This window comes from Sarcophilus harrisii, chromosome 3 (assembly GCF_902635505.1).
Source record: "Sarcophilus harrisii chromosome 3, mSarHar1.11, whole genome shotgun sequence".
NCBI classification, from domain to species: domain Eukaryota; kingdom Metazoa; phylum Chordata; class Mammalia; order Dasyuromorphia; family Dasyuridae; genus Sarcophilus; species Sarcophilus harrisii.
In genome coordinates this window covers 547202465-547228916 of record NC_045428.1, presented here as the reverse complement: position 1 = coordinate 547228916, position 26452 = coordinate 547202465, and the positions used below count along the sequence as shown (strand labels likewise).

General features: G+C 47.8%; 2 protein-coding genes across 5 annotated transcripts; one reads left to right on the top strand and one right to left on the bottom strand.

Annotated features, from left to right (window-relative positions):
* The first annotated feature begins 4033 nt into the window (after positions 1 to 4033).
* Positions 4034 to 11338, top strand: TMEM54 (transmembrane protein 54). Of its 2 annotated transcripts, XR_004233329.1 has the most exons (7): positions 4034 to 4286; positions 5517 to 5710; positions 8385 to 8444; positions 8978 to 9166; positions 9596 to 9727; positions 9811 to 9922; positions 11161 to 11241. XR_004233329.1 is itself a non-coding variant. In XM_012545971.2 (6 exons), the coding sequence occupies exons 1-6, from the start codon at positions 4271 to 4273 to the stop codon at positions 11233 to 11235; spliced, it is 666 nt and encodes a 221-aa protein (XP_012401425.1). In that variant the 5' UTR covers positions 4034 to 4270; the 3' UTR covers positions 11236 to 11338. The 2 variants fall into 2 exon arrangements, 1 of the variants encoding a protein (XP_012401425.1); XM_012545971.2 differs by lacking the exon at positions 9811 to 9922 and having other exon boundaries at positions 11161 to 11338.
* Positions 11339 to 11426: 88 nt separating this feature from the next.
* On the bottom strand, positions 11427 to 19099 carry HPCA (hippocalcin). Of its 3 annotated transcripts, XM_003765436.2 has the most exons (5): positions 18930 to 19098; positions 18547 to 18653; positions 15409 to 15813; positions 12786 to 12891; positions 11427 to 12596 (listed from the first exon to the last, which is right to left on the bottom strand). In XM_003765436.2, the coding sequence occupies exons 3-5, from the start codon at positions 15784 to 15786 to the stop codon at positions 12499 to 12501; spliced, it is 582 nt and encodes a 193-aa protein (XP_003765484.1). In that variant the 5' UTR covers positions 15787 to 15813; positions 18547 to 18653; positions 18930 to 19098; the 3' UTR covers positions 11427 to 12498. The 3 variants fall into 3 exon arrangements, with proteins under 3 accessions (XP_003765484.1, XP_031818166.1, XP_031818165.1); XM_031962306.1 differs by lacking the exon at positions 18547 to 18653 and having other exon boundaries at positions 18930 to 19099; XM_031962305.1 differs by lacking the exons at positions 18547 to 18653; positions 18930 to 19098 and adding an exon at positions 18248 to 18476.
* Positions 19100 to 26452: the final 7353 nt, after the last annotated feature.

Genomic DNA, 26452 nt, shown 5'->3' with positions numbered 1-26452 from the left:
TAAAATATTCCCCCCGTACCCAGTGATGTCCCTGGCACATTGTCAGCCATCAAATATTTATCAAGCACCCACGATGAGCCAGGCATTGTGCTAAATGCTGGGGATACAAAGAAAGGCAAAAGATAACCCTGATTCTCACTGTCTGATGGGAGAGACAACATGTCAATGTTGAGGTTCAGAAAGGGTTGGGGTCACAGACCAGTGTCTCAAGGTGTCTCAAAAGAATTTGCAGGCTTAAATCCATATCGAAGTCAAGGAGAGAGGAAGGAGAGGGAGGGGGAGAGAAGAGAGAGAGGGGAGAAAAATGGGGAGGGGGGAGAGGGAGAGAGACAGAAACAGAGACAGAGCGAACAAAGACACAGGGAGAGAGAGGGAAAGAGAAAGGGAGAAGGAGAGAAAAGAGAGAAAGGAAGACAGAAGAGAGGGGGGAAGAGAAGAGTGGGAGAGAAGAGAGAGAAAGGAGAGAGACAGGAGGGAGAGGGAAAAGAAGAGGGAGGGAGAGGGAGAAGAAGAAGAGAGAGAGGGAGGGAGAGAGAGGGAGGGGGGCGGGAAGAGAGAGATGGACTTCCTCCTTTGGAGTTACAATTTCTAAATGAGACCTTTTCTAGGAAAATTGTGTGGGAGGAGAGGGAGGAGGGAGAGGCCCTCTTAGACCACTGTCACTTAAGCAGCTGAGTAGATCTCTGGGTCACCAGCTGAGAGGGAGAGTGGGAGCTGGAGATGGCAGGGAGCTGGGGATTTTTATGGGGGAATTGGCGTCTGTGTCCCCAAATTCAATTCTGAGTCAGATAGTGCTGATAAGATCCCTGGAGCCAGCCCAGTAAAAGCAGGAGCCACTTGAAATGAGATCATAAAGGGCTTTGCAGACTTTGAAGGGCCATAGAAATGATAGCTCTTATTATCGTTATCATCGGGCTGCAGAAGAAGGAGCTTTTTATCCTGCCCTGATGTCCTGAGCCTCTGACACATTCTAGGGATGGGGTCAGGAAGACATCAGAAAGAGCTTTGGACTGAACAGGACCGGGTCAAGCTGTGTGTGGCAATAATAGAGTCTTTGTTTTCTCTTAAAATTTTCCTTTTCAAGAATCCTGGTTTAGATGATCTCCAGGGGCCTCTCCTATGTTCTTAAGTCCTATGTCCCTATACATTTTGGCTTTGATACTGAATTATTGTGGTATTTGGCAAATTATTTCCTCATCTATAAAATGGGGGTTACATTTGCTCTATATGTTTCATAGAGTTGTTTTCAGCATATCCCCCAGCTCCCCATCAAATCCCCTCCCAAAGCCCTGCTAAGAGAAGAGAAAAGAGAGCTAAAATCTGGTGTAATTCTCCAGTCTGGGTGATTAGCTGGGCCAGGTTGGGCCACAAGGCCTGAAAGGTCCTCACAGCCCCACATGTTTCAAGAACTCCCCCAAACCTGCCCGAGCACACCCTGGGGCAACACTCCCTCCTAATCCCTTCCTTAAAGGCCCCTCCCCATCTCTCCACCTGTCTCCCCTCTTCCAGTGTCACAAGCCGACCTCATGCCTCCACATTTTGCCTTTTTCCAAGATCTTTTTCAATTGTAGGGTGTTTTCTAAATGCCTGCTGTGTGTCAGTGCTGCACTGCCAGGCTAAGTGCTGGAGGGTACAAAAGGGAAAAGTTAGATAATTCCTGCTCTCAAAAAAGATTACAGTCAAATAAGGAGATCTATACCATGTTCACAGAAAAATAAATACAGGACATAATAAAATAAATACACAGTGATGAAGGTGCAGGTGGGGGAGGTAGCAGTAACACCTAAGGGAATAAAACCACATGAAGGAGGTGACCCTTGAGCTTATCCCGTGCCTTAACCCATGGTATCTCCCTCCATCTTGAAGAGCTTCTGGTTCTGCCTCCTCCAAGAAGCCTTCCTTGAGTGTTCTTGCCCTTAGAGAGTCTTGCCACACACTCCCTTTCTCTGGAATCCTACAACAATTACAATTTGGAGTCCAGTCATTTTTCAGTCCTTTTCCACTCTTTTTGATCCCATTTGGGGTTTTCTGGGCAAGGATGTTGGAACGATTGGCCATTTCCTTCTCCAGCTCATTTTAAGGATGAGGAAACTGAGGCAGACAGAGTTAAGTGATTTGCCCAGGATCCCACAGCTAGTAAGTGTCTAAGGCCAGATTTGAATGAGGAAGATGAGTTTTCCTGACTCCAGACCCGGTGCTCTGTCCACTGCCTCACCTAGCTGTCCAAATTTCATAATATTCAGCCTTTCATAATATACTCTCATCCCTTCTATATTTTCCCATATTTTGTGATATGGGAGCCAGCGGCTGCTAGAGGTCTAATTCAGACCTGTAGAATGTGAGAGGATGATGATGATGATAATACAAGGAGACTGAGAGGCAGTTTCGTTGTCTGACCTCCCCTTCCCTCACTCCCTCTCAAGTTTAAAAAACAGTGAATGAATAAGTGGATGAATATTGACTAGTATTAATACCATCATTTCATTATTTCTTTTTTCTGGTGAGGCATTCAGAGTTAAGTGACTGCTCAGGATTAAACAGCTAGTAAATGTAAAGTAAAAAAAAAAATACTGAGTGAATAAATCGATGAATGTTGCCTAGTATTAATACTATCACTTTATTATATATATTTTTTTCTAGTGAGGCATTTGGGGTTAAGTGACTTGCCAGGATCACACAGATAGTAAATGTTAAGTTTAAAAAATAATGAGTGAATAAATGGATGGATATTAACTAATTAATACTATCACTTTCATTTTTTTAATTCTTTCTTTTCTGGTGGGGCATTTGGGGTTAAATGACTTGCTCAGGATCATGCAGCTAGTAAATGTTAAATTTAAAAAATACTGAGTGAATAAATGGATGGATGTTGACTAATATTAATACTATCACTTTATTCTTTTTTTTTTCCTGGTGAGACATTTGGGGTTAAGTGACTTGTCCTGGATCACTAATAAGTGTTAAGTGATTGAGGCCACATTTAAACTCGGGTCCTCCTGACTTCAAGACTGGGGCTCTATCCAATTCACCATCTAGGTGCCCCCATACTATCACTCTAGATGTGAGCTTTATGAGCATCAAGTGCATGTTCTGTCCATTGAAGAAGGCATTTTCGTGTAAGGTGGAGAATGCTGGATTTGTAGATGGAAGATCTAGATGAAACCCTCTGCACTGACATTTACTAGTTCTGTGACCCCCACCACGCAAGCCATTTAACATAACTGAGTCTCAATTTCCTCATCTATAAAAATGGGGATAATAATCCTGCCTTGTCTTTCTCCTCTAGTTAAGATTATATACAGTGTGTACTGTTCTTTGTAATGATAAATGCTGTTATTCTTTTTGGGCAGGGTTTATTATTCCCATTTTACAAGTGAGGAAACAGGCAGAAAGATTAAATCACAGTGCAAATTTGCACGGGTGCCAGGATTTCGAATTCAAGCTACTGGTCTTAGAGTCTTAGATCCAGAAAGGAGCTTAGAGGTCATTTAAATCAAGTCCCCTGTCTTACAAAGAAGGAAACTGAGTCAAAGAGACCATAGGTGATTTGTACCCAGCATTACACAATACCAAAGAGATTTGAGCCCCAAGTGTTTAGACAGCAAACCTCTTGGATCTATTGAATCAGCCGGGAATACAAGCCCAGGGCCCTCCCCATCAGTAATAGGGTGAGTGATTCATTCTGGCCACTCCCCAGAAAGGGCAGTCTGGAGCCTATTGGCCACCAAGAGAATCCCATTCCTCTCCTCTTGGGACTGGAGCCCCACACCGGGGCGAGGGGCTAGGTGACTCCTGGCTTGTGGGGGGAGACTCCGGCATGGGCCAGCCGGCTTGGCTGCTCCAGTCCTGCTGCCTAGGAGAGGGTGGGTGGGAGGGATCAGAGTCATGAATCATCCCTTCCTGGGGGCAGGGGGAGGTGGGGTCCTGCCCTTTGCGCCAGCTGAGCTGGTCAAACAGGAACTGGAGATGCAGAGGCGCTGCTGGGCTGGGCCAGGCTGGGCTGGGCTGGGCCAAGCCCAGAGGCGGGTTCATGGGAAGGGAAGCCAAGGAAGGGAGGCCGGGCCAGAGCCTTGGCTTACAGAGGCGGGAAGAGGGCGCTGGCCCGCAGACGTCCAGCCAGACCACCCTCCTGGGCCGTTGGGGCTAGGCTGGGGCTGGCGAGCGGTGGTATGTGGATGGCCATGGGGCCTCGGGGAGGTGCCCGGGAAGAGGAGCCTCAATAAGCCAGAGCCCAGCAAGGAGCCTGGGACCCTCGCCCTTAGGAACCGCGATGTGCCTGCGACTGGGTGAGCTAGCTCTTCTTGCCCTCCAGTCCCGGGGGAGGAGGAGGAGGGAGGGACAGATTGTTGTCTTGTCCTACATAGGACTGGAGAGTTCCTTAGACCCGGGACAAGTCGCCCTCCGGACAAGAGCAAAGGGATGGACCAGTTGGTCTCGAAGTCTCCTTCTTGTCCTGGTAGATCCAGTCTGAGCCCTCATTTTACGGATGGGGAAACTGAGGCTCAGAGAGAATAAAGGGCTTGTCCGAGAATTAGAACCTAGATGTCCAGACACCCCCCACCCACCCATGATCCGAGTTTTGTTTGTTTGTTTTTCCCTCATCATTACCATAAAGTAGGGGTCCCACAGCCCTTTTCCTTAGTTCTCATGGCTCCCGGTACCCAGAGGTGAAGGAAATGATGAGACACAAGAACTTGGGCAACAGCAGAGGGGACTTCCTGTGACTTCCTGCTCTGCCATTAGCTGGCTGTAGGTGTCCAGGTGTCAGTTCTTTTATCCTCACAAGGAAGAGGTTAAACTAGGTCATCTCCAAACCTTCTTCCAAGCTGACTTTCTTCCCCCACCCACCCCCTACTACTACCACCTGCACTAGGGAGCTTCTCCGGGGCCAGCTTCTGCTTCCTCCTCCAACCCCAGTACACAGAGCCCCATAAAGGGCCTGGAGTCTGGCTTTTCTGCTTCTTAAGGAGCTGGGCTCCTCTAATGGGCTGGAGAAAGAAAAAAGGAATATTGGAGATCCCCTGGGGAAGAAGGGCTGTCAGGCAGGTAAAGAACAGGATCCCTCAGGGAGGGACAGACATAGAAGGAGTCCTCAGAAGGAAAGTCAGCATATTCATTTGGACTTTTCAAGCAGACTCTCTCCTTTGGTTCAAACCTCAGTTTCCTCATCTGTACAATGGGACTGAGAGATGTCCCATCAGGGAGGAAGGGTTTCATGGGACTGAATAAGTAGCCACCAGCTTGGAAAGGGCCTGAGTCATTCCAAGGGGTATCTCCTTGTCAGCTACTAGTGTCTGGACTCAGGTGTCCCTGGAGGAAGGTGGTGTGGACATGACCACAGGTCCAGGAGAGAGGATAACCCCAAGGAACAAAATATTAATCAACCTGGTCTCTTCCTAAGAACTGGAGAGGAGATAATGGGGATTGAAAACCGGCCTCTAAGAGTAGTGCAGAGGGTCAGAGCGGCAAGGAGCAGGGGCTGAGGACGCTGCCCCCATTGTCCTTCCCCTCTCTAGGTGGCCTGAGCTGCAATGATTACAAGAAGGTTCTGATGAAGACTGGCCTGGTGCTTCTAGTTCTGGGGCACATCAGCTTCATCACGGGTGCTTTGCTGCACGGCACAGCTCTGCGTTATGTCACAGACACCCAGGATGCCATCTCGCTGCAGTACGCCGTCTCCAACATTCTGGCTGTCACCTCAGCCATCTTGGTACCTGCTGCGGGGCTCACATTCCTTGGGAGGGGGAGAGACCTCTGTGGAGTGGGAGCTGGGCATTGTCTTTGTGCTCGGAGAGCAAAGGTTAGAGGTTGGAACTAAATACTGCAGCTAGGAGGGGGAGCTTAGTTCTATTCTGGTGGGCATCTCTAGCTCCCTCACTATACAGAGAAGAAAACTGAGTCCTAGAAAGGGTAAGTGATGAGAAATCGCTAGGTTAGTGTTAGAAGATATTTTAGAAAATGCTACGTTAGAACACCACTTAAACTTTTTCTACCGGAGATCCCTTTTTGCCCAAGAAATTTTTACATGATTTTGAGTATATAGATATATGAAATAGGTATACAAATCAAATATTTACTGATAATAAATCATAATTTTATGGGACCCCCATATGTGTTCTCAACCCAGAGTTTAAGAAAATATTTTAAATCACGGGTTCTTAATCTGGAATTTGAGAACTAGTTGTTGTTTTTTTTTTTAATTTTGATAGTTAATATAATTGCCTTCCTTTGTATTCCTGTGCATTTTGTTTTATGCATTTTAAATATTCTGAGAAAGCTCTGTAGACTTGAGCAAACTATCAGAGGAATTTAGGACACACAAAGCTAAAACCCTTGCCTTAGTTCCATTTTTAGTCTTCTTCCTAGGGAACAACAGAAAATGAACCCCACTTACTCTTTCTCAGTACATAGGTGGGAGACTCTGGGAGCAGAATGTCACCTATATTGTCAGATGGACTGGCTCTACCTCCTGTTTTTGACTATTTTTCTTTGTTTCAAAGAAGGGTTCATTTCTGGAAACCTATATCCAGGAATGACTGAAAAAATTCTAAAGGGTCAGTAAAACATTTTTAAGATAGAAAAAAAATCCAGCCCACCCCTTCTCCTCTACTCCTTCATAGTCATAGCTGGTTTTGAAAGACAATATGAGGTATCAGATAGAACCAGAAAGACCTTCCTTTCAAGTCACTCTTGATGCCTCAGTTTCTTTTTCTGTAAAATAAGTGGGTAAGACTCAATCTCTAAGGTCCCTTCCATCTCTAAATCTATGTAAATCCTTATTGTACAAATGGGGCTTTTCTTAAATGATTAAGCAGCAACTAGTCTTTATGCTCATGAAAGAAAAAAAAGATCAAAAACGCCTCCAACACAGACAAGTAGCTTCTATAAATGGAGTGGAGGCTGGAGGCAGGAGCCGGGGAAAGCCGGGCTTCAAGTGCTGGCTCTGTCATTTACTGAAACTCTGCTATTTAACACTGGCTGTGGTACTTTGGACAAATCACCTTTGGTTTCCTCCACTATAAAATGAGGGGGTTTGGAGAAGTTCTAAGGACCCTTCCAATTCCAGATTCTAGGATCTTATAGTAGTAAGGAGTATATAGTAAACCGTGTGGCGCTGCCAGAGTTCAGAGGAAGGGAGAGTTCAGCGGAAGCTGGGGCTGGGAGAAGGCTTCCCTAAAAAGATGGTCTTTGAGTTGGCCCTTGCAAGATGGGTAGAACTGGCATTATAGAATGCAGTGGGGAGTAAAGGAGCTCCCTCATTAGATTGTAACGTTCTCCCTGAGAGCAGGGATTGCATTTTGCCTCTTTTTTTGTCTCTTCAATCCTCAGCACATAGTAGGCACTTAAACTGATTGATTAAGGGAGAGGAATTATTTGGAGCTAGAGGGTGTCTGTTGGGAGAACAGCAGGAAGACGCTGGGAGAGAAGGCTGTAATAAAGCCAGAGTGAGTAGGGGGTTTGGGATTGAAGGGAAAAACCCCAACGGCCAAGAGACCAATCTGAGGCTGTTAACAGAGATGTGAGGAGGGTCTGGACTAGGTGGGAGCAGACAGTAAGTGTCAGATGTAAAGACATTAAGAAATAAGCTTCATAGAACCCTAAGTCCAGGCTCTGCTGTACTAAGTTACATAATTTATCTCCCTGGGCCTCCATTTTTCTTCATCTATAATTTTTTAAAATAAATCTTCAAAAGCTATATAAATAGGAATTATTGTATAAGTTATTAAAAGTAGAATTCACAGCCTTACAATAGAATTCATTGCTCCTAGAAGACCAGCTGGGGTGTGGGATTTGAGGAAAGAATTTTGTCTGTATAGTCAGTCCCAAATTCCAGGCCCTACCCCCTTTTCCCAGTCCCCTTAAACAGGCAGTGACGTATGTGCCCACACAGAAGGGCCGCCCCAAGGCTAATGTTCTCCACAGTCTGTATCCTTGGTCTGGCTTATGGTTCCAAAGAGATTATCTTCCTATTGCATTGAGATGGAATTTAGGAATACCCTTGTTCAGATCTGGCTCAGACACTTCCTTAGCTGTGTAATTCTGGGCAAGTCACTTAATCTCTCTCATCTTCAGTTTCCTCATCTGTAAAATGGGTATGATAATATCAACATTACAAGGTCATTGTGAAGGTCAAATGAGCTAATAGCTGTAAAGTATTTGTCAAACCTTAGTTTGCTGGTGGTTATCATCATTTTTTAAAAGAGCTTATGTTGCTTTAGACCCCAGTGAGCAAGAGAGGATGCTTTGAGGGGGTGCCTCAAGAGTGGCCCTGGGAAGCAATGGGTACAGAAGGAGTGACCCACAGCCTCCTACTGCCTCTCCCTCCCTCGGTGGCTATGGGGAGACAGGGGCCTCCCTTCACTTCTTGCCTTTTCTGCCCACAGATCATTGCTTGTGGGATCACAGTCATTGTGCTGTCCAGATTCTTCTCCCTCACCTCTCTGGTATAGTACCCCCTGGCGACTGAGGCTGGGATGGGGAAGTCAGGCAAGAGGGGAGCGTGGGACCAGACTGGGAAGAATGGCACGGGATGGGGCGGAGCTCCGTTTATGGGGTGCAGCAGGAGATTTGGGGACCATGACATTAAGGAGAGTTGGGCCCCCCCAAAGAACATTGGGACGTTTGAGTAAAGGAAAGAACACTGTCTGGAGAGCCAGAAGTATTGACCTCTACTCCTGATTGAGTCCCTTCTCCATGTTTTCTCCTACAGAAAATGAGGAGGTTGGATTTAATGATTTTTATCCCACTTCCCTTAGCTGATAGTGCTAGTTTACTACACACACACACACACACACACACACACACACACACACACACCATCATCATCATCATCATCATCATCTTGGGCTCTGTCCCCTGAGAACTGGTCACAGCTGGTGGGAGGAGAGATGGCCTAGCCTGAGGCCTGTGTTTGTTGGGGAAGGGTCTCTTCTCTGTCCACTGCCCCTTCCCCACAAATGGACCTTTTTTCCTGCAGCGATGGACAGTGTTTGCAGCCAGTGTAACCAGCGCCCTCTTCTCCCTGGTCTGCTCCCTTGGACTCCTGGCATCTATTGCCATCACCTTCGCCAACCAGGGCCGGTCGCTGCTCGCCACCTGCTCCTTCAGTAACTCTGAGCTCCTCTCCCTGACACCGGACTGCCCCTTTGATCCCACCCGAATCTATGTAAGTAACTCCCAATGATGAGTCTCTGTAGGACAAGGAGACTCTTTGCCTGCAAGTTAAGTTTCAACCTCCCCCTGATTTTCTCTTAGGCCCTCTGTCCACCTTCTATGACCTCCCACTCCGTGGGGTCCTCCCTGGGGTGCCTATACATGTTCTCTGGGGGCAGGGCTCCCTGGCTACCTAAGTGTCCTGTATGTAAGAGATCCCTTCGGTCTTGACTCCCTTTAGACCCCACATGTATCTACAGCAGTGACTAGGAGAGGGTGGCCTCCCAGGTGGTTCCGTCCGGATTCTTTCTGGCACTGAGCTTCCCCCTGGGCTGAGCTTCGGCCCTCAGGGGTTGGGTCTGGGGGGCATTTTAGCTCTGCACCCACCAGCCTCACATCCTTTGGCTCCAGGCCTGAACCTTCTCTGCCTCTCCTCCCACAGAGCTCCACCCTCTGTCTCTGGGCCATCTCCTTGGCCCTTTGTGTGGCTGAAAGTACCTTTGCTGTGCGGGCAGCCCAGCTCACTCACCAGCTGCTGGAACTGAGGCCCTGGTGGGGGAAGACGAATCAGTTGGTAAGGACTCTCCCATTCTCCTTACCCTCCCATGCCCACCCTGTGCTGGGCTTGGGAGTCAGGACCCCTTGGCTTCTCTCCAGGAGCTGCCCAGGTGTGTGACCCCCGTTGTCCAGCCTCATGCTTGACAGCATGTTTCTTCCTGTTTATTTCCTTATCCGGCAGGGGACAAGAGACTGTCCCCAGAGAAGAAAGGTGAGAAAACTGAGACTTAGCTGGCTAGGGAGGGCATGGCATCGTCTCCCAGCTAGTCCTTAAAATCCAGGCCCCCCGGGCAAAAAATGCCATCCCCTATCTCCCAAGAAAGGGAAGCAGGCTTTCCTTGGGCGAGAGCTCCATCCCCTAGTAACTAATAAAGGGAACCTGCCCTTTCCCGTGGGACTTTGTCAGCTCTCTCTGAGAGCAGAAAGAAATCAGCAGGCAAAAGTGTGTTTGCAGAAGTTCCCAATTCTGGGAGAAACCTCAGAAACCACTGAATTCAAGCCTCTTCTCCTCAATAATAAGCCCCAGATATAGGGGTGACTTGTTCCCCATAAATTAAAGCCTGGAGCATGACAGAGAGAAGATGGGAAGAGAGAGGACATGTCCAGTACCTTGAGCTCCCCAGAGGGTGGACCCTAACTCACAGAATTCCAGATGAGGATTTTAAAAGTTACCTAGTCTAGCCTCCCATTTTACAGAGAAGGAAACTGAGGGTTTAGAGGGACTGTGAGCTCAGGTCTGAGCTCAGGTAGGAAGGAAGCTTCAGAGGTGGGTTGTGAACACAGGTTCTCCAACTCTGAGAGACTTTAGTTGAGGTCCCCCCTAGAAAGCATCATTTCCTGACTTTTCCTTTGGTCCCGGAAATCTAATTGGCAAGACGGCCACATGTCCAGAGGAGGCTAACCAGGTTGGGAAGGGAAACTAAAAATGCCCCAAATGACAAAAGATTACGCAACCTCTCGGATTTCTTCCGGGAAACACGGAAGCTCTTTCCAGTCGGAAGGACTCATGTGGGGAAGAGATTAGTCTTGTTCTGTGTGGCCCCAGAGAGCAGGAGTACAGAGGGGTGGAGGGTGGGCAGAAGAACAAGGGGTCGATTTTTAACAATTAGAGGTTGCCTAAAGTGAAATAAGTTGCCTCGGGAGGCGCCAAGTACTCTATTATTGGAGAACAGCATCCGGAAGCCTCTTTTTGGGGATCCCATGGAGGGTAATTCTGCATCGGTGGGGATTTGGAGGAGATGGCCCTTCTGTGGCAGGATTTTGTGGCCCTTTCCAGACCTGGACTCCTCTTGGGAGGAGGGTTAGGACAATCCCCTCAGCCCAACCCCCATCTGTTTATACCGCCTGCTCTCAGCCCACTCAGCCCCCTGTATGTGTGTGTGCTGGTGAAGGTGGGCAGGGGGTATTCCGTGACCAACAACGGGAACTTGCTCATGGCTTCTGTCACAGATCACAGAAAACTCAAGCCTTTCTGATGGCCGAGACCTGCTCAGCTGCTCCAGCTCAGAGCCCACAATCCCCTGAGAGACTGATCGGCTCCCAGACCCTGGAATCCCGGCCCCCTGGAGGGGGTCGCACCTCCCCTGGGCAGACGTGGAGCCCGTCTCTTGGAAGGAGCCGACAGGCGCCAGGAGCCTCCCCAGCCCATCCTGCGTCTGAAGCCTGCCTGCCCCCCACAGCCACCACTCCCAGCCCGTGGCCACTCTGGCCCAGGGCACGGCACTGAGACAAGACTTTATTCTGAAGTTATTAAAAAGAACAAAGTGATTCCAAGTGAATGCATGCTCAGAAGAGGGGTGGGGACTGCTGATGCTGCCCCCGGGTCTAGGAGCCGGGCAGGAGGTGAGGGGATGTTCTGAGATACCCAGCTTTAAGGGTGGGTTGGGGGATAGAGCAGACAGGTCTGGGTGTGATGGGGAAGGGCCAGGGGGTGGGTAGACCCAGACCCACATCTGTGCGTGTACATTTGGAAAAGTGCTCAGGGCAGGGCTGCCCCCGGGGGAGGGGGCTCATGATTTGCTTCTTCCCACAATCCCCTGCCAGCATCCTAGACCTCCACACCACAGCAGGAGAGACCCAGATATCCGGGGGGGTTGGGGGAAGGGGGAGCAGAATATGTTGACAGTGCCATATGCCATTGGCCACTTCCCACCTCCAGAGCTGCTCCCCCATCTCCAGCCCCTCCACAGGCAAATGCCCCAGGCTCCTTCCTGGCTACTGTCCCCACTTCTTTTGAGCTCCAGGACTGGCTAGACCATATTCAGAGTGGGGGGCATCCTGCTCTTGATCATGGATGGGGGATGTGAAGTTCCCTTGGAGGGAGCCATTTATCCCCTTGGCTGAGAAACCTCATGGACAGGGAAGATCTGCTGGATCTCAGGCTTCTAACGGTCCCTGTACTTTGAGGGGAGGACCAGGGTGGGGTGAGGGGGCAGCTCCTGGATGCACAGGGACACACTATCTTCCCCGTTGCAAGTATGTCCACATGCCCAGCCCCTGCCTTTCGCATGTCCGACCACCCCAGGGTAATTGGGCTGAGCCCTGGCCAGAGGCTGGGGAAGGAGGCAGATGCTACCCCTGCTATGTGGAGAATGGGACCCAGGAATCTGGGGTAGGAGCAAGGGACAGTTTAGGCCCCACCCTAACCTGGGCTTTCCCCAAATCCAGTCTGGACACAAAGACATGGGAAGGGAAGCTGCGAGAGATGGGAGTTGAAGACAGGGTAAGGCAGGGTCCCAGCCTGGCCCTCGACCCTTCCTTCTCCACATCCCCCCGGAGGCCCCAGGCTCAAAACTGGGAGGTGCTGCTGGGGTCACACTGAAGCAGCCGGACAATGGATGGGTCGCTCTTGGCTCCTCTGATGAACTCCTCCAGGGACAGCTTCCCTGGTGGGGAGGACAGGGGTCAGTTTGGAGAGAACATCAGTCATTTGGGTGGGAGTTGACTCGGGGGGAAGGCAGTGATTTGTTGGCGAGGGAGGGAGCGGGGCAGGGAATAGGGAAAGGCTTCCTGGAGAGGAAGGGGTCAGGTTTCGGAGAGGATCCCAGGGAGCCCCCCAGCCCCAGTCTCCTCACCATCATTGTTTGTGTCCATCTGGCGGAAGATTTTCTCAGTCCGCTTCTCAGGGGTAGATTCATCCTCCGGCATCTTCATCACAGACGACACCATCTTGTAAATGGCCTAGAGTCAGGAGGAAGGAGGAAGATGGAATGATCAGGGTGGCCTGGGCCATTCTTCCCCAATTTCTTCCTTGCAATGACAGATAGCAAATGCTTCCTAAGTATGTGAGTTGAAATGACCTGAGCTATTGACTTCTGTGAACAGCAGGGGGTGCTCTGGGCCAGGATCCCGTCCCTCCCTAGACAGAAAGAAAGGGTACAAGATTGGGGGCCCAGGGAATTTCTCTTAACTTGGACGTCAAAGAAAAGGAACCATTAGTGCATTTGGGGGGCAACCCCCCCTCCTCCACTTCTACATGAGAGATCTAAATGAGCATCTGCTCTGGGAGTGCTCGGCTTGGGCAGTGTGGGGCAGGGGTCCTTGGTGGTACAAAATGGGGGGAATGAAGGGGGGAGATGAGAAATTATGCAAATGGATGCACATTCAAACATCAGCTGTCAGATATCAAGTGAGGAGGCAAGACTAGTAAAGAGGGTTCAGCAACTGGAAGATCAAGGAGCAGCTCTTTATACCAATTTATAGGAAATTATGCAGATGAGCACCAAGGACAGCGTTTGGAGGGCTGTGTTAAGCCGTTCTGAGAGGAAGCACCGGTTTCCCTCCACACCCCCCCTCTCCATAAGCACTGTAGGGAAATAGATTTCCTCAGCAATGAAAAGAGAAATAATGATCCCCAGCTCCATCCTGTGGGTGGGTACAGTCTGGGATCAGAAGGGAGAGGTCAGTGTTCAAAGAACACCATGTTCAGGGGAAAAGAGCTTGGAAAGAAGCTTGGAATGGTCTTGGATGTGAATAATTAATAACTAGCGTTTATATAGCACCTGCCATGTGCCAGGCACTGTATTAAGCACTTTACAATTATCTCTTTTGATCTCATTGTCCAGGCTCCTCATTTACAGAGGAGAAAACTGAGACACCGGGAATTGACGGCACAGACCAAACTAGAATCCGGGTCTCCTTCTCCCTGCTCTTTGTAATCTTTCTCCGATGCTACTTATTCAAGGGACAGTAAGGTTAAAAATCTGACTGAAGCCAAAGGGCTGGGCAGGAACATGATATGAGACCAGCCTAAATGGGTAGGTCAGAACTAATGGGTGAAGAACCTTCAATGGCAGGATCAGTAATTGTGGCTTTGAGCATAAGCCACTGAGCAGGGCAACAAAGGAATAAAAATCAGATTAAAGACAGAAACTGTGTCTTCTCCTCTGTGTCTCCATTGTACTAGCCATCCCGAAGTATTCTGTCCCCCACTCTAGACCCACCTGCTAGTCACCCTCTTTATTAAGATCTCACCTGGATCATGGCTATAGTCTTGTGATAGCCCATCCCGCTCCACTTTCGCCCCATTGAGCCCACATTTACATACTACCAGATATATGTGTAGATACACTTATGCTATTTCTCTGCCCAATAATCTTCAATAGTTTGCTGACACATGGCTTGTGTCCCATCTGTAATGTGCTGTGTTCCTACCTTTACTTCTTAGGAGCCTTAGTTCCGCTTAAGGATTCAAGTCACCTCCTAGAGCAAACCTTTCATGACTCCTCATCTCCAACCACTCCTGCTAGTGATTTCTCCCTCCTCCAATGATTTGATATTTATGTTGTTATTTAGCCATTTGCAATCATCTCCAACTCTTCAGGACCCCATTTGGGGTTTTCTTGGCAGAGATACTGGAATGGCATTGCCATTTCCTATTCTAGCTCATTTTACAGATGACGAAACAGACAAACAGGGTTAAGTGACTTGCCCAGCTAGTACGGATCTGAGGCCAGATTTGAAAATGTGAAGATAAATCTTCCCAATTACAAGTCCAGTACTCTATCCACTGCAGCACATGTTATATCCCCCTATAAAATATAAGCTACCTGAAGGCAATTTTTACCTTTGCTTTTATATCCATAGGGCCTTACATACATTTAGTATTCAAATGCTGAAGTGCTTAAAGTTAAAAGTTAAAGTTCAGACGCTTATGCCTGGCATTTCAAGCTCTCCCAATTTGATATCACTCTGCCTTTCTAATCTTATTTCATATTACTCTACAAACACAAACTATACTCCAAGAAAACGGATTAACTCTCTTTCTGCACTCACTCCCCAATATAAAGAGCTTTTTCCCACTTTGGTGTCTCACCTACCCAGTTCTCTATGCTTGTAATCTCTTCCCTCCTTTTCTTCATCATCCTTGAAATCCCATTTCAAATATCACCTCCTCCAAGAAGCCTTGTCTGAATCCCCTACCAATAATAATCTTGCCTTCCACCCCTCACATAGCACTATTTCTCCAGGACACTTGTGTCATATTGTATATTAGAGGGATCAGTTTATATCATGTCCCCCTACTAGAGACAGTCTACATTTTTGTCTATATTTTGTATCTCCCTCATAACACAGGGATGGCCTGAACATAAAAGGTGTTATTAAATGTTGACCAAGGGGATGAATAAATGGATGGATTCTACCGTGCCTGGGTGGTGAGAGGCCAAGTGGGATGAGGGGAGGGTGGCTGCAGCGTACCTGAACAATCTCCAGCATCTCCTCCCGGCTGATGTAGCCGTTGCCATCCAGGTCATACATGCTGAAAGCCCACATGAGCTTCTGCTCCAGTTTCCCTCGAGAGGTGACGCTAAGAGCGATGATGAACTCCCGAAAGTCGATGGTGCCATCGCCATTGGTATCAAAGGTGCGGAAGACGTGCTCAGCAAACTTGGAGGCATCTCCATAGGGGAAGAAATTGGCATATATCTTCTTGAACTCCTCCACGTTGAGAATGCCTGTGGGGCAGTCCTTCAGGAAACCTTTGTACCACTCCTGCAGCTCCAGATCGGAGAACTCCGTGTTTTCCCGAAGGTCCTGTAGCATCTCTGGGCGCAGTTTGCTGTTCTGCTTTCCCATGACAGCGACACTGGGACTTCAGAACCTCTGCTTGCATTCCACAGGAAGAGCACAAAGAAAAGAAAGATAAAAAGAGAGAGAGAGACAATGAAGGGGGGAAAGGGACAGAGGGAGTTCCAGGGATAATTTTGAAGACAGAGAGATGCAAATAGTCATCTCAACAAGGAGCCAATGAGATGGCCAGGGACAAAGGGAGTGGAAAGCAATAGAAGAGTGGAAGGAGGCACAGAGAAATAATGACAGGGAATCAGACAGAGATAGACGGGGAGAGACATAGAGAGAAAGAGGTGGATAGCCATAGACAGTGAGACAAAAGGATTGAGTGAAGTACAAAGAACGGAAATGGGGAACCAGAGAGACAGAAATAGAGGGATAGAAAGAGACAGTAATAGAAGGATGAGGGAAAACTCAGAGAAGTTATAATAGGGAGCCAAAGAGAGAGAGACAGGGAGAGACAAGGAGAGAGGGATGGAAGATAGTGATAGACGAGGGAAGGAAGGAACCAGAGAGAAATAGTGATAAGCAGTCAGAGGAACAGACAATGATGTAAGGATGGATAAATAGAAGAATCGATAGAGGGATGGAGACAGGGTTGGTTGGAGCAATACAGGGATGGAGGAACAGAGAAAAAAAGACACGAACAGTTACAAGTATGAAGAGAAGAATAGAAAAGGGAAGGGATGGGAAAATAGCCAAAAGGAAGATTGGAGAGATTTGAAAGCCTGCTTTCTTTCTGACTCCATCTCACTCTTGACCAGAGAGCCTTGAGCTTTCTCCAAGAACAGGCTCAGAAGGGAATTTCTTCAGTGAGAAAAGAATGAACCTAGAAATTTCAGCCTCTCAGCTAACATTTGTTCACTCTACTCCATCCTGATTTTTCCCTCTACTCTTTGTACCCAAGCACACCTAAGATCACTATCATATAACTCATGCACATGATATCACAAATTTTGGGGATGAGAGTGCTGGACAATGTCGATCATGCAGCTCCATCTTGTTAGTGTAAGATGAAGAAACTGAGGGGAAATGAGTTGTCCAAGATCACACAGCTAAGTAGTACCCTGGGACCCACAGCCAGGCCTCCTGATTCCTAAGTCAGAGTATTCTCTCCAGCTTCCTCTACTGCTCTTTAGGAACTTAACACACACACTTGTGCATGCATAATTACTCACCTAGACACTGGCCCCAATATCCTTCAGTACCCTGGGCCACAGGATAGTCCCTTTGTCATTCTCCTCCCATTGCCCCATGGTGAGAAAAATCCTCTGCCTTCTAACTACCTGCCCCACTTTCTGTACCTTTGATAAGAACTGGAAGAGTCCCATTTCACAGGAGGAAAGAAGAGGTTAGAGGGGGAAAAGGCATCTTGGAAATGGCTGACCAATGTGTGTGTGTGTGTGTGTGTGTGTGTGTGTGAGAGAGAGAGAGAGAGAGAGAGAGAGAGAGAGAGAGAGAGAGAGTGTGTGTGTGTAAAAGAGAGATAGAAGGGGCAGAGGATTCTGTGAGACTATGTAATTGCATGTGTTCGTGTATGGATTTCTGTGCACCTGTAATTGCATATACTTGTGCACACATGTGGAATGATAAATGTCTATAGGCATGCATAAATACATGAGTGCATTTGTGTGCATAAACCTGTGACTGTGTCTATTATCCATGCATACATGCACTCGCATCCATGTCCATGAATCTGTAAATATATTCAGACATTCATATGCCTGCAAATATGTGTTCCTGTCCTTTTTGGATCAGCCCTCCCTGTCCTAAGAACCCAGATTTACCACTGTCCTCCCCAAATCTTGATGCTTTGGGTTGTGGTCCCAGGCCAATGATACGTCCTTCTCTCTGTGGTATAGGGGAGTCAGTTAGGGAAGTAGACCCAATCATTTGCTTTTCTGCTACCCAAGAAGCTGGGCCTACAGTATGGAGAGTATTTGTCTCCTGAGTAAAGGGGCTCCAAAAAACAGCTGGACTGAGATAAGGTAGATCTTCTCAGGCCTTAGATCACTGGGAGGAGGACGGATGGCACACCAGAACAGGACCTTTTCCTTTCTTCAGCCTTCCAAAGTGATTCCACCACCCTATCCCCAAAGGGAGAAGGGGGCCAAAAAGAAGGGGCTGGAGTTAACAATCCCGAAGATCCTTCCCCCACCCCCCAAGAAGAAGAGAAACATCCTGGTTTTCCCTCTTCAGAGAAGTGCCAGAGCTTTCCTCCCCTGCCCACACCCAGTACCCACACAACTGGAAACCCATCTCCAGAACTCCCAGCCTAGCCTGAAAGGGCTGCCAAAAACAGAACGCCAAGTCCCCTGGAGTCTGTCGGAGGCTCCTGGACCATCCATTCCTCTCCCTTTCCACCATCAAGTCTTCTTACCCCTCCGGTCCCCCCTCAAAATCCCAAAGCCTCCCTCACTCTGCATCTTTCCCACACACACAGCTGATAATACCGACATTGTCCTACCGGGATCTGGGACACCCTCTCAGCCTCTGGATTCTTGTTCTTGCTCTGGGATACTCCTACCCATATTTTCCCGTTCCCACTGGACAGCCCCCCTCCCCACTATTTGCAGTGGGGTTCCTGCTCCGATTCTTCGGGCAGAGGAGGCAGTGGAGAAATGGGGATCCCGGCCGAGCAGCGAATCTGGCTTCTAGAGAAGAGGGGGCGGGGGTCCCCAGAGCAGCTCTCCCACTCTGCTCTCCTGTGCATCCTCCCCCACCCTCTGGAGCCCCCAGCCTCTCCCTGGAGCTGCCCCCACTCACCCCTCTGCAAGAAGACACGGACTACGCAGGGAATCCGAGGCGCTGCAACGGGGGAGGCGGCTGAGGGCGGCCGGAGGGGAGGCGGGAGGCCCGGGAGGAGGGGGATGCTGGAAGGCAGGAGGAAGGGGGGTGCTGGAAGGCGGGGAGGGAGACGCCCCACAGGCAGTCCTACCACCCTTCCTCCTCCCCAGGCTCAACCGCGGAGCCCCTCCCTCTCCCCAGGGACTCCCCAACTCCCCCAGCTTGGACCGCTGACTGCAGGGGTGTGGACCTCACCTCACTTATGCCCCCCCATACACCTCGATTTGGGAAGGGATGGCTGTCAGCAGCAAGCTGGACCTCGACCCGTCTTCCCAAATCAGTGTCGGTTCCCCTGCTCTTACCTCACACTCCTCCCCTCCAGGCTTCAGACCCCAAACTCCCAGAGAGGGGGTGCCCTTCCCAAATCTGGGGGAAGGGTCCCAGTGCTTCTCCCCTCCTCCCCACTTGCTCCGGATCTCAGGTCTCTACCCCACCAGGCACCTCAGGTTCCTCCGAGGAGGCTGGAGGCGCCTCCCTCTGCACCGCCTCCCCCCACCCCCCGCCCCCCGATACCCCTCTCCGGGCCTGGATTTCCCCTGAGCTGAGTTGAGCCAGACAAGGGCTGGGGGCCCGCTACTGGAGACTTGATACCTGGTGAGGTAAGTGCAGCTAGGGATTCCAAGGGATCCCCCTCCCGCTCCCCTCTCGTGGGTCACTTGGCCCGCAACCACGCCCCCTCCCCTGCCCCGCCTCCGGGACACCCCTTCTGAAAACCCTGCGGTGAGGGTCCCCAGAGGTGCTTCACACTTGAGACCATAAGGCAGGGGGAGGGGCGCGAGGGGGGGGGCAGGTTATCAGGGCAAGTGAGGACAGGAACCGCCCCCTCCCCACACACCCACGCGCCGGCGCAAAGCAGGAGCTGCTGCGGGAGGCTGGGGGGTGGAAGGGCGGGGGGGACACGCGGATTGTGTGGAAGCTCAGATGAAGCGCGAGGGTCTCTGGGCCGCCCTGAAAGGGAGCGAGGGAGGTCGCTCTATGACCTTGGCCCCCAACCTGTACCCCGCTCGGCCTCCGACTCGTAGAGGGAATGGATCCAGGGAATGACAAGGGACAAGAATTCCCGGCCGTTCCCCCATCTCCGGGCAGGGAAGAGCCTACCTAGATCCCAGGTAGAACCCATAGAACCAGAACGTGGTGGCCTAAAGGACACTTATTCCCAGAGTCCCCATAGGCTAGTTACTCTCTCTCTCTTTATACACACACACACACGTGTGTTAACCTCAATTTCCTTATTTGTAAAATGTGTATAATAATTGATGGCACGGAATGTGGAAAAAGCTCAGGGTTTGGAATTGGGGCACCTGGTTTTAAATGCTACTTTTAAACTGTTTGACCTTGGGCAAAGTCCTTCTCTGGGCCTCCTGAGTCCTTATCTGCTTCAGGGAGTTGTGGTGAGCAAAACGCTGTCTGTCATATTGGCAGTATGAATGATAATATCCCCATTCCACAGAAGTGAAAACAGATTTAGAAAAGGGAAATGACTTATCCAAGATCACACAGTATATGAGAGCCCTAATGAATTGAGATAAAATAGTTTTAAAATTCTCTGACACTATAGAAGTGTGAACTATTACTGCTATGATCTGATTAGAGGCCCTCTAATAGCCTCCTACTATTGCGCTATTGGTTGTTTAGTCCCATCTGACCCCGTTGAAGATTCTCTTGGCAAAAATACTGGACTGGTTTGCCATTTGCTTCTTCAGCCATTTTACAGGTGAGGAAACTGAGGCAAATAGAGTTAAGTTACTTGCTCAGGATCATACAGCTAGTAAGAGAGCCCCAAGTTTGGAACCAGGGGCTGCCCCTAAATGCTTTACAAATATTATCTCATTTAGTCTCTCACAACCTGAGAGGTGTGTGCAGCCACTATTCCTATTTTACGATTGCGAAAACTGCAGCAGACAGAAGATCCATGATTTGTCCGATGTTTCAGCTGGTTGGTGTCAGGAAGTCCAAAGAGGGGAACATATTTTCCCATCATCTCTCCTGAGAATCCCATTCCTACCCTGCTCTGAAAATATTCCCTATTCCCCTAAAACAATAGGACTCTGTTCTGGATCAGAAGTCAGAGGAACTGGATTCAAATTTAGACTGTGGGATTGTGTGTGTGATTTCAGTTTCCTCATCTGTAAAATGGGAGGGAGAGAGGGAACTGGATAACATCTAAGGTCCTTTCAGTTTTAATTCTATGTTCCTCTTAATTAGCCAGTGACTTTATGGGTTCATGGGTCTCTCACCCCTCCCTCATTAGAAAGTTACGTATGGTCTATTTTCAGGTCCATCCCCTAAGACACAGATTCCTCCTGGTCAGGACCTCAGTGACTCAGAGATTGGGCATCAGGCACTGTGAGCTCGGTGGGCAGAGCCTGGAGAGGGGGGTCCCCTGAGGAAATGGCTGGGGGAGGCTACTGGCACCTCCTGGAGGAATATGAGCAGCTTCTCCTCGCTTCTGTACCAGCCCTGTGCCAGGGCACGTGGAACCCCCTGGCGGAGGCGTGAGAGACGCCATCCGTGTGGGGGTGTGTTCCAAAGCAGCCTCCTGCACACAGCGTCCTGGCAGAGGCAGAATAGAGAGAGGAGGCCTCCTTCCCCTCTGTTATTTCACTTTTCTGCCCACCCCACCTCACCCCTGAAGCTTCTCAGCACCAGATCAAGGTCTTGGGAAGTGCCCATGCCCTGGGCACAGTAGCTTTGGCTTGCAAAGGCTAAAGTGACCCTATGCATTACCTCTGCAGGGTGAGGCAGAGAGGTGATCTCCATCCTTCAGCTGAATTGGGATCCCCTTTCCCAGAAAGGAATATAGAGAACAGAAAAGGCAAATACCAGCAAATCGGGAAAAAGGGTTTCCTCCTCTCATGATAAGTATCTCTCACATCCCTTGCTCTTCTACTCCCAAGGTCTCAGCCTCTTCTGTGTCACCAAGTCCACCCCCACAGGCCTGAAGTACCCTGACTTTCCTGTTCCATTGGTCTTTTGGAGATATTAGCTAGCTCTAAGCTTCAGTTTCCCCATATATAAAAATTAGAGTTGGATTTGAGGATCTCTCATCTACCCCTCTATCAGCTGCTCTGACATTCTAGCTTCTGTGTTTTCAGATCTTCCTGGATACATCTAGCTCTAAGAGTCCATTTCTTAAGGTTCCTTTTAGTGCTAACATTCACTCTTCTAAGATTTCTCCTCTCCTGGCTCTGGAATTTTCCCAGTTCTGACATTCTGCGATTTTGCTTCCGTCATCCTATTCAATCAATACACTCCCCCGAGTTTCCCTAACCTGATTTCTTAGTAATTTTGGGATCAGAAGTTCATGAGATTTAAAGCTGGAAGAAAACACAAAGGTCATGGATGACAATCTCCTCATTCTTATAGAACAGGAAACTTATAGATGCTCAGAGATTGCCCATCTAGTGATCTTTCTGCCCTAATTTTTTTTCTTCCTTCCTTTTCTTCCCATCTGTGTGTTCATGCATCCACATTTTGCCTATATGCCTCTCTCTTAACTCTCTCTTTGGACCTTTGTGTATAATAAGTATACTTGAAGAGTTACAGATTGCTCCTGAAAGTGGTCCTATTTCCCAAATTTGTCCAAGAGCTCCAGGAGAGCCATGTGACTGTTTTATTTGCCCAAGCCACCAGTCTGGCTTAAACTCATCAGCCCAGGGAGTCAAAACCTGGAGCAGAGGGCATTCACTGGAGTCCTTGACAGACTATGTCTTTTGTCTTCCTTCCTTCCTTCCTTCCTTCCTTCCTTCCTTCCTTCCTTCCTTCCTTCCTTCCTTCCTTCCTTCCTTCCTTCCTTCCTTCCTTCCTTCCTTCCTCTTCCTTCCTCTTCCTTCCTTCCTTCCTTCCCCTTCCTTCCTTCCTTCCTTCCTTCCTTGCACCCTATCTGCTATAGGTAGCCTGGGAAGTAGCCTTGGATGATATCCCTTCTCTGGGATTTACTTTATTCATCTGTTAGATAGGGATAAGAAGGGGGAAATGTAGCACAAGAATAACAGGCTATTCTGGTGAGAAAACTTTAAAGGCTATGTGGTTCATTCCTCTCCTTTTAGAGAAAGATTACTCATGGGTCATTAGCTACAGAGATGAGATTTCAACGCAGGCCCCCTAATTCCAAATCAAGTTCTCTCAGCCACACTTGGGACCCTTCTTATTCCCTTAGGGAGCTTCCCAACCTCTGCATCATGTCCCTCCCAGTCTAAATGTAGGATTTTGTCTACTCACCAGATTTCTTGTCTGGGAGGACCTTTAAAAATGGAATAATGTTTGTGCAATCATTCAGACAATAAAAATTGAATTAAATACTTGTTGTATGCAGAGTCTGTACTGGAAATAGAGAGCAGGTAAGGATGGGGAGGAAAAATTGTGGTTTTCAGTCAAGTCCAACTTTTCATGACCCCAGTTGGGGTTTTCTTGACAGAGATATTGGAGTAGTTTTGCCATTTCCTTTTCCAGTTCATTTTATCGATGAGGAAACTGAAGCACCCAATCCATTGTCATATCTAACTGCCCTGGGGGAAAGAGGGAGGAGGAGGAAGATAACTGAATTTAACAGTAACAACAACAGCCACAGAAGGATTGGTTAACACAGATCACTCAAATGTAAAATACACATGATAAATATCTTAGAGAGATACTAAGCACGTGTTGAAGAGGGAAGATGATTCTTAAAATGGAATAGCTCTGGATCCACAGCTCTGGGATGGCTTCCCAGAGAAGGTGGCACTGAAAGTGGGTTTTAAAGGATAGGTAAGAATTGAACAAGCTAAAAGGGGGTAAGGGGTGGTCCCAAGTCATTTTACAGATAAGGAAATTGAAAACCCCCAAAGGTTGTTTGACGTATCCAAAGTCACACAAATAATAAGGAAGATTTGAACCCAGGTTCCACTACACATGCTGCTTTAGACTTCTGAGAGACTGGATTATATGCTGGGGAGTTCACTTAAGCCAGTACCAGGGAAAGAAGTTCATTTTGAAGACAGAAGAAATAAGAGGGGGCAAATTTAAAGAGAATCCAGAAAAGTTTTCCCCACCTAGAAACCTCCTTAGAGAGTTGCTGATGAGAGGTTTCTCTTGGAGTCCCCTAAGACTCTTTCCTTGGCCCCATGTAATCCACTTTTTAAATCAATAACTTGGATATAGCTGTAGATGCCACATTTATCAAACTTGTAGATGACATGAAAGATGACAAGGTTAAATTCCCAAAAAATCTCAAAAGAATAAATCTAATAATATGAAATTGAATGTAAAAATCTATACCTGAGTTTAAAAAAATAATTGAATAAATATAGAAGGAAGGAGATGAGGTTCTAAGCAAGAGGACATGTGAAAGAGATTTGGGGATCTTAGTGGACCAAGATCAATATAACTGAGAGTGTGATATGGTAGCCATAAAACTTGACACAATCTTGATATTAATAGATGTATAGTGCCCAAATTGAGGGAGATAATAGTGTCACTGACTTCCACCCTGGTCAGATCATTTCTGAAGCATTATGTCTTCAGTTCTGGGTGCTACCTTTTAGAAAATCAGAGGTAATGGAAATCCTGGCCAATGAGGACCCTGTCTTTAGAGCATGCTCAGTTTTGCCCTTCCTAGTAGGTAAGAAATTCCCTGTTTCGTTCCAATTCAACACATGGAGGATAAGTGAGGCTTCTCTGGGCCATGACTGACTCAGGGGTCTATTATGTAGTGGCAAAAAAGCTTTCTATTGATTTTTTAATTGCCTTCAGGGATAGGACTGATGACTCAAGAGACAAGAAGCTAAAACTAAATTCATGTGCAAAAGGATAATGCCCTTAGACTCTTTTTTGATTTTTTTTCTTTCTGGTGGAAAGCAAGGCAAGAAATGCCATGATCTCCCCAATGAGGAGAAAGGCAGCAGTTACTTTATCGACTCCCCACCCAGTGACCACATGCCCAAACACAGAGTGCCTGTGTTTCTTTGGTCTCTTCTATGTTTATTTTTCCTGATCTTCAGCATAAGAGTTCCCCAAGAAGGGAGTGCCCAGGCAGCCAGTGAGTTTGGAAGAACCCCCAGAGTTCTCACCAGTAACCAGAGCCAGTAGCAGCCGCAGAAGCCAGCTCCGTCAGGAACTAGCACAACAACTTGCTGAACAACTTGCTTGTCCCGTCCCAGCAATGGCTTGGGCCATTAGTAAGACACCATGTTCTATAAAGAGCCAGCCAACTGAACAAGAGGGTGATTCGTACATCATAGACATCTGAAGCAAACTTGGTAGCAAACCCTGAAAAGAGAGAAAGGGACCCCTAGGACAAGAAGGTAACCCTCAATTCCACATGTTCCCTATGTGTACGCCTTGCTACCTTTGTACTTGTTGATAGGACACAAAGTCTGGAATATACAAGACTAACTGCCTCAGACACTTACTAGCTATGGGATCCCAGGCAAGTCATTTAACTTCTGTTTGTCTCATTTTCCTCATCAATAAAATGGGGATGATAATAACACCTACCTTTCAGGGTTGTTGGGAGCATCAGATAAGATAATAATTGTAAAGCACTTGGCACAATGTCAGGCATGTAGTAAGTGCTATATAAATATTAATTACTATTATTATTATTTAAACTTAAGCTCACTTTCCCTGGGGGTTGAAGGGGAAACTGAAAGGGAAAGAGAGAGACAGACAGAGACAGAGGCAGAGAGACACATACAGAAAGAGAGAGAGAGAGAGAGAGAGAGAGAGAGAGAGAGAGAGAGAAGGAGAGGAAGACACACAAAGATAGAGAGAGAGAGACACAGAGACACACAGAGAGAGACAGACAGAGAGGCAAATGGAGGGGAGGGAAGGAGGGAGGAAGATTATGTATGTGAATGTGTATTATTATATGTATGTAAGGGGAAAGTGTACTTCTGAGTTTGTAACTTCTCTACTTGTTATACTTTCTCAGTAAGTATCCCTTTGATTTTTTAAAAGTTTTTTATTTTTAAAATATATACATAAGTAGTTTTCAACATTCAGCCTTGCAAAACCTTGTGTTCCAAATTTTTTTCTCCCTCCCCTATTTTTCTCTTTCTTTTCCCCCCACTCCTTTCCCTAGACAACAAGAAATTCAATATGTTAAACATGTGCAAGTCTTCTATACATATTTCCACAATTGTCATGCTACACAAGAAAAATCAGATCAAAAAGGGGAAAAATGAGAATGAAAACAAAATGCAAGCAAACAGCAACAAAAAATGAAAATACTATGTTGTGATCCACACTCAATCCCTAGTCCTTTCTCTAGGTGCAGATGACCCTCTAGATCACAAAACGACTGGAACTTGCCTGAATCACCTGACTTAAACATCCCTTTGTAAAAGTGAATTGATATCACTGGTTGATCACGATCCAAGATCACACTAGATGGGGCTCATGAGTAACAGTACTAGAAGATACAGTCTCTCAATGGTTACCCTTACAACCCTCAAGAGGGGAGAAGTCTGCTGCCTTGTGGAGGCACAAACTACTAGTGTGAACAAGAGTTGGGTGAGTGAGCCTAAAAGGATGCTTCACCAAAAATCTGGAACATGAACTGTACATTGAAGAGAGCAAGATATGGAATAAAAGACCAAACTTTGGATCCTGACTCTGGCACTAAATACATGTGTATTCTTGGGCAAGTCATGTAACTTCTCTGGGTTTCACTTTCCTAGATGCCCCTTAAAGTGCCTTCCTGGGATTGATAAATTGATGGGGGTTGACCATGAGAACTGTCTTCAAGAATCTGAAGAACTATCTTATCGAAAAGGGATTAATCTTATTATTTGACCCTCGAGGATAAAACTAGGAACAATGAATGGAGGAAAGTGATGAAGATTTG

Excerpts from the sequence above, each read along its gene's own strand:
- TMEM54 (XM_012545971.2), top strand. Across the intron at positions 5,711-8,384 it reads CTGTCACCTCAGCCATCTTG|ATCATTGCTTGTGGGATCAC; the intron begins GTACCTGCTGCG and ends TTCTGCCCACAG. Across the intron at positions 9,167-9,595 it reads TTGATCCCACCCGAATCTAT|AGCTCCACCCTCTGTCTCTG; the intron begins GTAAGTAACTCC and ends CTCCTCCCACAG.
- HPCA (XM_031962306.1), bottom strand. The coding sequence starts at position 15,786 with ATGGGAAAGCAGAACAGCAAACTGCGCCCAGAGATGCTACAGGACCTT. Across the intron at positions 12,892-15,408 it reads AGATGCTGGAGATTGTTCAG|GCCATTTACAAGATGGTGTC; the intron begins GTACGCTGCAGC and ends TCCTGACTCTAG. Across the intron at positions 12,597-12,785 it reads GATGGACACAAACAATGATG|GGAAGCTGTCCCTGGAGGAG; the intron begins GTGAGGAGACTG and ends CCTCCCCACCAG.